The sequence below is a fragment of the Aristolochia californica genome, unplaced genomic scaffold (genome assembly GCF_029961685.1).
Source record: "Aristolochia californica isolate CCGP_79_NKW_82.1479 unplaced genomic scaffold, dmAriCali1.0.hap1 SCAF_5, whole genome shotgun sequence".
NCBI classification, from domain to species: Eukaryota; Viridiplantae; Streptophyta; class Magnoliopsida; order Piperales; family Aristolochiaceae; genus Aristolochia; species Aristolochia californica.
This window is the reverse complement of record NW_027182214.1, coordinates 5,085,235-5,096,092: the sequence shown is the minus strand read 5'-3', so window position 1 is coordinate 5,096,092 and position 10,858 is coordinate 5,085,235. Positions and strand designations below refer to the sequence as shown.

The 10,858-nt window shown below is 38.1% G+C and overlaps 1 protein-coding gene across 3 annotated transcripts; it reads right to left on the bottom strand.

Moving 5' to 3' along the window:
* Positions 1 to 874: 874 nt before the first annotated feature.
* On the bottom strand, positions 875 to 9,519 carry LOC137966348 (uncharacterized). 3 transcript variants are annotated; one of them, XM_068812932.1, is made up of 15 exons: positions 9,186 to 9,519; positions 8,399 to 8,736; positions 7,867 to 7,983; positions 7,706 to 7,770; positions 7,367 to 7,472; positions 6,997 to 7,068; positions 6,196 to 6,255; positions 5,943 to 6,072; positions 5,661 to 5,854; positions 4,944 to 5,128; positions 4,670 to 4,797; positions 4,306 to 4,583; positions 3,383 to 3,629; positions 2,556 to 3,284; positions 875 to 1,990 (listed from the first exon to the last, which is right to left on the bottom strand). In XM_068812932.1, exons 2-15 carry the CDS (start codon positions 8,663 to 8,665, stop codon positions 1,920 to 1,922), a joined length of 2,649 nt encoding a protein of 882 aa, XP_068669033.1. In that variant the 5' UTR covers positions 8,666 to 8,736; positions 9,186 to 9,519; the 3' UTR covers positions 875 to 1,919. The 3 variants fall into 3 exon arrangements, with proteins under 3 accessions (XP_068669033.1, XP_068669034.1, XP_068669035.1); XM_068812933.1 differs by having other exon boundaries at positions 2,652 to 3,284; XM_068812934.1 differs by having other exon boundaries at positions 875 to 1,246; positions 2,652 to 3,284.
* Between the last annotated feature and the right edge of the window lie 1,339 nt (positions 9,520 to 10,858).

Sequence of the window (10,858 nt, the reverse complement as noted above, 5' to 3'; positions counted from 1 at the left end):
ACGAAGGAATCATTTGTTTGAGAGATAACAGGGATGGATGATCTAACCTATTGTGCCATTGAAGGGTCATATGCTGAGCACTGGATGTGGCTATGAGATTATTGCTACTGTTAGTAAAACTGTAACTTATTAATCCCCATATGTTGTTGTGAGAGCTGGCAAATCAAGATAATAGAGGCCCCTTTATTCACGGCCTCCACCAATAACTTGTTTTACCTTCAGATCTTGAAGAACACAAGAATTATGGGAGAAGGGAACAATTAAATTTTTTTGTGAGTTAACCAGATAAAAGATTGAAGGGAAATTCAGGAACAAAAATGATATCTTTCAAATGAAGGGTAGGTGTAGCAAATGTGAGCCCCACCCCACTCACCTTCGTTTTGGTATCCATCTACTATAAAAACAAATTTTTTCTACCAAATAGGGTGATATAGAACTTAAAGGTTACCATTACTTGTGATATACTCAAAGGCCCCAAAGTCAATTATCCAAGATGGAAAAGTAGCCAAAACTATACATGCTATAGTAGTAACAATAGGTGAACCTTTGTTTGGGGAGGCTTGACCTGTTGTATGAGCCATCATATGCTATATTTTCTGAAGTATTTCAAATTCCTATTTAGAAACAATCTTCTTACAAACTAACATGATCATTTTTTTTTTTATCTTTTGAAGTATTTCAAATTCTTGTGCATAGACGGTCTTCATGCCTTTGGTGCTCTTAGGATCCATCCTAGGGCTGAACCAACCAAATCCTTTGTTTAAATCAAACCGATACCAGTCAACAAATAATGAACCTAAGGTAATTAACCGAAAATTTCTTCTGCAAGAATAATGTCTCAATCAAATAGACGCAATAACAACTTGTATAATGAGCAAATGCCCAAACAGTACATCGCATATATGTTATTATATAACAACGGATAACATGGTAGCACGTCCAAGAGAGTAAGGAAGCTTGAACTAAGTAATAAGATGTCAGTATTAAGTTGAACCACATGCTGCTAATCTTCATAAAAAATAACAAAACTGAGTGCTGCTTTCTACGATCTGCAGAACGTGTATCTTCACATAAATCTTCTAACTTTTTAGGCCCACAGATAGCAGGTACAAGTGAACTCGCGTTACCTTGTGGCCTCTGTCACTTGTACTAGCCGACAAGGGAGAAACCTTGAAGACTTTATATATTCACATCGCAAAACCATTCATGGGGACTGACTGCTGTTGCTGTTGAGATGACTCACAAGCTGAACACATATGGGGATTAGTAAGTTACTGTTTTACTAATAATAACAATAATCACAATGGCAACATTGTGACCAGCTTGGTCAGCCAGAAATGGAAACAGTAGCTTGAGTAGGATTCTGAATCAACAAGGTGAATTAATAATAATCTCAACAGCAGCTACGTGACCAGTTTGGTCAAGCAGAAACGGAAATAGCTGTCTTAATAATAATCTCAACAGCAGCAATGTGACCAGCTTGGTCATGCAGAAATGGAAATAGCAAGCAACAACAACGTGCAGCAAGGACTCTTCTGAATCAACAACGTGTCTGAAACATAAAACGGAAAAAAACTTTCCTTAAATCACTGTGACTTATCTTCTGCCGTTCAAGGACTCTGCATGAAGCACCAACAACTGTCTGGAAGATGAAACCACCGGCGACAGAACAGAAGCACTGGATTATCTGGAAGAGCATATGAGACAGACCCAGAAACTAACATCGTTTACTGGTTTCTGCTTGTCCTCCTTGACTCCATCTCATGCCATGACAATTGATGTTTGTAGATGCAAAAAACTGGAGGCAGAATAATCTATATTCTTCCATGAAGATAATGCTTCTGATGTTACATATGAAGCAAAAATATAAAGCCTCACTGGACTGGATTCATTCAAACCAGAATGAATAGTATGTGCTCTCAGCAATCCAATAGTGGAACCCAAGGGTGCTTTGTCCCAGCAATAAATCTTCTTATCACGATAGCCATTTCTATTACAGCACTCAAAAATCTAAGAATTAAAGAAGAACATCATACATACCAGAACTTCAAACATATTGATACGCTGAACAAGTACTTCAGGCACATGCAATCTACAACACTGAACAACCCCTTAATATCTCATAATCTGAGTAGTAAAGAAACAAACTGGAATCTTAAAATCATTGCTCTGATACCATGTAGATTTCAGGATTCCATGATATTAAGATCTTCAACTTAAGGTAATGGAGAGGAGAGGGAAGAAGGTGAAGAGAATAAGAGAAAAGAAGAAGAGAGAAACTAGAAAGTGACTCTCCTCAGAAACATAATTCATAGCAATGGAGAAATTGTCATTCCATCGTTTCGAATTATGCAGCGTTCACAGAATGTAGATCTGTCCTCGCTTGAATGAATAAACCTCCCTAAATGTTGCTGTCTTTTATAAGCAGCCACTATATGCAGTGATAGTAAAGGCCAGAAAATTGCATTTGGCTCAAAACTCTCATTTTCATAAAACAAACATCACTACATGCAGCAATTTTTCTTCAAAACTGGCTAGGAAACATTTGAACTAACCGGAGTCTGCATCAGAGCTGTCTGGATCAGCATCTATTATGTCAGGCAAAGAGTCTAAAGAGGATGTATCAGAATTAGAGTACTTAAAGCCCTTACCCTGATCAGAGCAGGGAATCAGAGTTGAAGAAACAGAGACATCTTTTGTGGTAGCAAATCCATCATCGCCACCAGAAATCACTACTCTGCTACTCCCCTGAGTTGCATCAGCATCAGTAGTGGATGATGGAACATCATTCCTTGGAGGCACCTCTTCACCGGACAGTACCTGCAGCTCTGTACTTAAATTGGGAACTTCTGTCCGATCCAAGTCGATCATTGTCTCATCTCTGATTGGAGCTGTAGAGACAACATCTTGGGGTTTTGGTGCTGGGGCTACGGGCTCAACCAAATTAACTGAAGAGCTGTTGATGTTTGACATTGGTATATCCAATGGAGAGTTGCTTGTTTGAGCTTCAGTCTGTTCATCGTTCCCCAGCCAGCTGTCACACAAGTCAGTATCTGGTTCAAACTCATCTACCCTGAAAACTCCTCTAGAAAATGTTGTATTAGGTTTTTGCCCTCCAGAAAATATGTTTTCAGCAAAACCATGATTAAATTCTTCCTCAAGAGTGCTTTGGTTGCAGACCGAAAAATCAGATAAAGGAAGTGCTCTTGGATGGATGAGCACTTCTAATGCTAACAAAGCATGAGAACAGAACTCAGCAAGCTTCGTTCCTACTTCTTGCTTCCCTGCAAACAAATTTCCATAGATAATAGTGTTACACAATAAAAGAACTGACCTATTACTAAAAGATAACTTCAACTAACGATTGCAAAAGAATTTTTACCTCTGCGGAAAAGTTCAAGGCCTTGGGATAGATGGGGCGGGCGAAAACGAGCTGGAGATAGTAGAGAAGCCAAGAGAGCATGATATGCAGCCAGAAGGAAATCTTCTCGTGTAGAAGTTTGTTCCTCAGAAAGGACAAAATCCTTATCAGCATCATAGGTAGATCCCCCCACAAAAGCACTTGTAGCCACATTTATCAGTAACCTATCTAAATCTGACCGCCAACATTCCGATCTCAAAGCACCACCCTGCATAAATCCTAAGGTCATATTATAATTCCTAGAGATAACATCATGGCAAATCCAAAGTAATATTTTACACACTCATCAAACACAGGAACTCTTTGGCTAAGTGCAGAGAGAGCAAGAAAAATTATAAAAAGAAAAATTTCTTTCTTTTCCTCCACACAATTTACACTTTTTTTTTTTTCATTTTATCAGAATGAAAGAGCTTTAAACAATCAAGAGCCGATAAATCAACTCTCTAAGCAAGTGTTTATGTGTCACGGAACACCAGTTTAGCCAGCAAAATATCAGCTAGTACATAATGGCACAGAAAAAAGCCATCAATACTTCTAAATATAGAGCAAGACCACAAAAACTTTAAGATGTAAAAAAATTTCACATTTGATGCAGATAAAGTAAAATTTATTGTAAAATTCCTGAGAGAAATTATAAACTTAAATATCGAGATATCCCTTAGAGACGAACATTTAGAAGAAAAGATGTGATAATGACTAAAATTTACTTTTACATCAAAGATGATAGCCCCATGGAAAACTAAGATTGGAAACTCCTTTTCTTTTGAGGTGTGAATACTAAAATTCAAAACGTTGAGCATGAAAACCACATGAAACATCTTTTTCCAAAAGAATAGGAAATAAAATGAAAAAAAAAAGAGGAAAAACCCCAACTGATGCATTACCACAGTTACTAGAGCTTCTAGTGCCTGGAGAGCAGCTATCTGTACAGAAATGGGTTGTTTGCGCTTAGGTGTCTCCACTCCATAACCAGCCCCACTCTGCACCTCTCCAAGAGGGTCTGGAACATGCTTTCTTTTCTTGTAGCTGGGAGGCTGTAATGCCTCACCAGGACCTTTTGAAGCGTACATGTTAAAAGAACCAATTCTAATTTCATGATTCACAAATTGCAAATCAGCAAATGCACTTATTATTACTTCTTGAGCAAGATACATCGCCATTCCTGCATAATACCAGTCATATAAGAGCAAAATAAAGAAAAATAATTCTAAAAGGAATAACAGAATAAAGGATAAAATAATTTATTACCAACACCCATAGAGATCAGCAGAGTACAGATAATTGAGTAGACCTTTATCCTCAATGAAGGCAACACACATTTTCTGAAATAATTACCAAGCAGGCGTACTATTCCCGCAGCATGTGGCAGTAGTTGACTGGAAATAGTAAAATTATAAATACCATCAGAAAAGTGTCCTAAAACCCAACATCTCCCAAAGGTGAAAATTAGATAAAGATTCTTCCTATTAAGCTTTTTATATGCAGGAGGTTATAGAATTATCGATACTTATTCAATATCTACCTCCTTAAACTCTTAATGACCGAACTCAAGAGCTCCAAGCCACAAGACTGCAATACAGGAAGCTGTGAACAAATGTACTCTTGTTGCTTGACAGTCGTAAAGGGCATTAGTGATTGAAAGAGGGAGCCATCCGCCACAAGTACTCGTTCAACAAGAGTTAGCAGGGGTCGGATAGGAACTGTAACCTGTTCCAAAAGGTATGCAGAAGATCAGCTACTTATAAATAGAGATTGTTGAAAAACAAGTACAGGGCATTTTAGTCATTTCACTTTACCCTCACTCATATATCTTGATGTAATCTTGTTCTTTATGTTGAATTATGTCTATAATCCAATTTTCATGTATATAGGACATGTAGAATGGGAGATATAAGGAGATTAGGGTCTCACTTAAAGCGAGAGGCATATTTGTAATTTTGATCAAATCTCTTAAATTAATAGGTTGGGGTCGTGTATCACCCCAAACGCAGCTCTCTTTTGGAGCTCTTTCTTCTCCACTCTCTCTCCATCTCTCTCTGCTTCCTTTTCCAAAGATCATAAATTTTCTGATCTATCCTTTCTTTTTCTTTTTTCTTTGATGAAATAGTGATTTAGAGAAAATCCTCTTTACCCTTTCTTTTTTTTGCGTGGTTCTTTAAATTTTGTTTCTTTAGTTTCATTTGATAGACAATCCTAAACAATTGGATGTAAAATCATTAAAGTCAATAAAGCATTTTACCTGAACTGGATATGTATTAGTAAGCATCATGCAACAGCACTCTATCAATGAAGACATGCTAGAAATAGACACGCTCTGAAACTTTTTTGTTGATTGACCAGATCCATGGTCACCTGTCATTGCATGACCCCCTAGAGGAGGAGGATCTTTCCCAGGTGGAACCAAGAGTCTAAGAAACTCGGTACCCTTAGTTTCTGCAAAGCATACACAAATAGAAATGTTGGATCTCACCAAAACAGAAAAAGAAGAGTAAACTTATTTAACTCAGATGGCCTCTCATACCTTCTTCAAGGCCTTGAAATGCATCAGTTAAATGGGTATTGATAGAGATAAGAATCTTTTGCATCAACAAGGACCAACTATCCTCATCACCCTTTGCAGTTGGAAGTAGTGATAAACAGCGTGAAAATTTCTAGAAAAAAGGAAGTTCCAATCAGGAGAAAGTTCAAACAAGAAAAAGTCGGCACCTTCTTGCTTGGACCAGAAAAATAAAAGAATTTTTTTAAAAAGAAAACAAGAAAGAAATAATGATTACCTTAGAGATACTTGAACTACATTTTCCTAACAATATTTTTGAAACAATTACAGCTTCAACCTGTCATTAGTCATCAACTAAGTTAATCATTTTAACCAGAGCAGAATATCTAATTTCAAAAGTATGCACTCAGTTTCAAAGTTAAAAGAATGAACAGCTCTAACGGGGAATAAATTAGTCAGATGGCCATAATATCTGTGTTACCCTGTCATTTTTATCATTTTAAAATCCAGAGTTACAATCACCATGATTGGTATGCTCCTTCGTAAAGAGAGCTACTTCAGGTATTAACTTCACCAAATTTTTATTATCTTGCTTAGAAAAAAAAAAGGTTATTCCCAAGTTCACCATCTGGGAACAGATTTATACCTCTGTGGCAACAACCAAAGCATATGGGAAGTTAAACATTTTTTATGCTTTTTCCATTTTTCCGTCTTTTCCATATGGTACTATTTGATACAACGGACAGCCAAATGCCAATGCATTAGGTGTAAGACTAAAAAAAGATCCATCATGACCCTTTTTAGATGAAGAAAGCTTTAACAAGAGATCATGAAATGAAACTAAGTAAACTTGAAATACAGTGAAAAGAAATCATCTATTCTATCATTAGATGGACAATGTAAAAACAAGTTACAATGACCTAAATTCAAAGAAGAATTTCTTGAGCAAAGGGCAAGAAGAGGTTTAGATGCAAAGTACAAAAAATAATTTAAGTGTCAGTTAGATGAGACTCAATTCATGTCACATATAGTGCAGCAAGAGTTCTATCAAATAAAAAAACAAAAACCTCTAACTCACACGGTCATAATGGCGATGAACTGAAGCTGGAAAAAATGTTAACAATGTGCATAACAGATCGACTGCGCTTTCCTGCACATAGAACCACCAAAACGAAGAACACTATAAACCTTACATGGTGTTTTACTAAAATAAAATAAGTTGAATGCTCTTTTTTCTTTTTTCCAAATGGAGATGCAAAAGAGCACAGAACATTCTCTGAAGTACAATAAAAAAAATATATAAACTAAAGTTTCAGAAAAACATATCAAGTCTCGGAGGATGGTATTAAAAAACAAGTAAAAAGATGGAAGACATGTTGTTTCCCTCAAAAAATAATATGAAAAGAACAAAGGGCATAAAAGTTTATGGTATGGTAAGAGCTACTGACCCATACAGCCTCTGATTCATCCTCAGTCAACAACTTTAGAATTGGTTGAATGACTTTCCCAGCATGGGATGTCCCATCTTTCTTCACATTCGGGAAACAACCCAACCTAGAGACAAAGAAAAGTCAAATAAGGATATAGTCAGCATTTATGTAATCACCAAGTAGAAAGTAGTTACATGTGAAATCTTTCAGACTACCCAAAAAATGTTTATCTTTCTAACAAATGCTACTGAGATGATTGAAGCCCAAAATATTCATAAGCTACACACTTCAAGGAGCAAGCTTAAACAATTTTTCTCTGTAAAATTATGTTTTTCCAACAGGTATTAGAAATAAAACCTTGTGAACAAGTCCGACAGGGAAGCACAACAGGCCACCTTAACAAAGTGTGAATCAGAAGGGGGCTGCTTCAAAAAATTAAAAAATACAAAGGATCAGCATTGAGCAAACTCAGCAGAAATTGCTCAGGAATATTAAAAGATAAATACTGAAAATATGACCTGAATGTGTGATAGGAGCTTTTGAAACCAAACAAAATATGATGCTAGAAAACGATCAGAGCTGCAACCTTGAGAAGTGACCCCCAGCAAACAGATGCCAGCCCAACATTTATCTGGCTAGAAAACAGAAAGTAAAAATATAAACCATCATTTGCATCAAAGAAAATTGAAATGATTAAGATGCAACCTTGCAGCTGAATAATGATCCCAACAAAGGTTTTCCTCTTCCAAATTCCGCCTCTTCATAAAATAAAAAATAATACAAATAAGCCTTGAAGTGGAGAGACTAACCAGTTCACTTAACTATAATAATCCAACCATGTCATCAGGTAAAAAAAAAAAAAAAAACGAAAGAAAGCAAAAGAATTGCCAAAAGTGATTTGGAAAAAAAAGGACCAAAAGTGATTCCAAAAAAAAAAAACATATTTTACTTGGTTAAAAAGGGTGGTTCGTTAGCTCCATCTTGAATAAAAAACATCGCAAACCCAACATTCGAATGATTTCATTTGAAACAAGTGTAGTTGAAAATTACCATTTTGCTGGACGCAAGATAAAGCAATCGTTCCACCCAAGCATCTATAGAAGCTTTCCAGCTATCAACCAACTTCCGATCAACTTGTTCTCCGTAAACCTCGGACAGTAGTCCATGCGTTTTGACAGAAGAAATGGCGGCAGAAAGCTCTGAGGGACTCGGAAACGGGTGTTTCTCATCCGGCAAACAATCTTTTATCAGAGACTTGAGCAATCTCGGCTTCAACTTGATATCATACATGTTCCCGACATAATCAAAAACCGCCATTGGACTGAAACTAAAGAAGTTTCACGAATTCTAACTCAGGGAGAGACCTCCGACTGACCGTTATTGTCGCACTGAAATCCAGTAGGTTAATGAGCAAGACGAAAAGAAAGCTCTCAAGGTTAAATTTGTCATTTTCAGTTGATGGTCTTGTTGAGTGTGGATGTTATCAAACCCGACCCTGTAACCGGCCCAGAAATATGACGGGATCGGGTCAAGCCAGTTCAACCAGGTTGCCCAGCTGGTTAAATTGGGACGACGACATGAATACTAAAATGTAAATATAGATTATAAATAATACTAGAAAACCTGAAAACCCTAAACCCTAAAACATGACATCAGTAGCCTCAAATGGTCTTATTCTCACCAAAGACACAGTCATGCAATATGATAATTGTTGGCGTGAGTTCCTCCAAAGGACTTCTTCACGGGTTACGGAGTAACCGTAATATTATGTATATAAATAGAGATGTAAGTGTATGAAAACAAAATGAGAAAGAAAAAAAAGTTTTTACGATTTTACATGGTATCAGAGTGGGTCTGAACCAGAGATCGGCTTCGGCGACGTCGCAGGGAGAAAAATCTGACTACGGAGATTCCTATGCTTGCTGCTTCTTCGGCGCGAACGAATTGTTGAGAATGGAGGCTTAAGCTCGCAGTCGGAGACCTCTCCCACTGCCGACGGTGCTCGCAGGTACGATGGCCTGCGCAGCGAGAAATCTCTCGTCCCGTTCGGTTCAGAGGCAGCGTCTCGGGGACGATGAACTTTCGAAATCAAATCCCGCTTCCCCGCTGTCGACGGCGCTCGCGGGGACGATGGCCTGCGCAACGAGAAATCTCTCGTCCCACGCGGCTCAGAGGTATCGTTGCGGGGACGATGAGCGTTCGAAATTAAACCCGCCCAAAATTAGGGCGCAAGATTTATTTTCGAAGCCCATCGACTCAGACCGAACCGAGATCGGATCGGACCAGATTAGGATCTGGATGCATCGGACCGGTTTCGGGCCTGAGTCAGACTGGACCGGACTCGGATAGACCAAGACTTGACTTGGACTGGACTCATCCTATCCCAAGTTGTCAAGATATATATCTCAGACAAAGACAAACTAAGGTATTCGAACGGTGATCTACATCAAACTCCTCAGAGAGATGCGAACCCAGGTAATGCTCTCCTCGGATCTACTAAAGAGGATGATTGCAAAGCGTGGATACTTGAGTCTAGAGCAACGAACCATATGACATTTGATGCAAATGATTTTTCTCAATACACTGCTCCTCGTCGAAATAGCATTGCCAACGCTAATGGAATTATCTCTCCAGTAACGGGGGTTGGAACAGTGATGTTATCACCAGCTCTACCATTATCTAATACACTACTCGTGCCCTCTCTTTCTCAAAAATTACTATCAGTGAGTAAAGTTACCGATGAGTTGAATTGTGTGGTTCTTATTTACCCTACATTTTGTCATATTAGTTGATGACTGCACACGAATGACTTGGCTTTACTTGTTGAAACACAAGGATGAGGTCTTTCATACCTTTAAATCCTTTTATAAGATGATCCAAACACAGTTTTCTACCAACATTCGAATTCTTCAATCTGATAATGGTGCAGAATATGTGAATCATCAGTTCCGTGATTATTTCCAACACCATGGACTGATTCATGAAACCTCGTGTCCCCAGACTCAGCAAAATGGTATTGTAGAGAGAGAAAATCGCCACATTCTTTAAACAGTTCGAGCTCTTTTACTTGGGACTCAAGTGCCTAGCCATCATTGGCCTGATGCTGTTACAACAGTTGTCAACCTCATTAATCGTATGCCTTCTAAAATTCTTGAGTTTAAGACTTCCCTACGAGTCCTATCAAACTATGTTTCATTACCCTTGGTGCTCATGCCCCCCCTTGAATTTTTGGTTGTGTTGTGTTTGTTAATCTCCACAAAAACCAGCGCCCAAAGCTTGACCCGTGTGTCATTCAATGTTTGTTTTTGGGATATGCGGTCCATCAAAAAGGGTATTGTTGCTACAATCCAACTACTCAACGCACATATGTAACTATGGATGTCACGTTTCTTGAATCCGAATCTTTCTACTCGTCCGCTATATCCAATTCCTCTCTTCAGGAGGAGACACGAGAAGGAAGAGCTAAATTGGATGACATTTGACTCGTTCAAAGACACTAATATAGCGACC

Bases quoted from the DNA above. Each gene is read 5' to 3' on its own strand.
- LOC137966348 (XM_068812932.1), bottom strand. From the start codon at position 8,665: ATGGCGGTTTTTGATTATGTCGGGAACATGTATGATATCAAGTTGAAG. The intron at 7,069-7,366 runs GTCAGTAGCTCT...TTCTATGTGCAG, and splicing joins ATGAATCAGAGGCTGTATGG to GAAAGCGCAGTCGATCTGTT. The intron at 4,584-4,669 runs GTAATAAATTAT...GGTATTATGCAG, and splicing joins GCTGATCTCTATGGGTGTTG to GAATGGCGATGTATCTTGCT.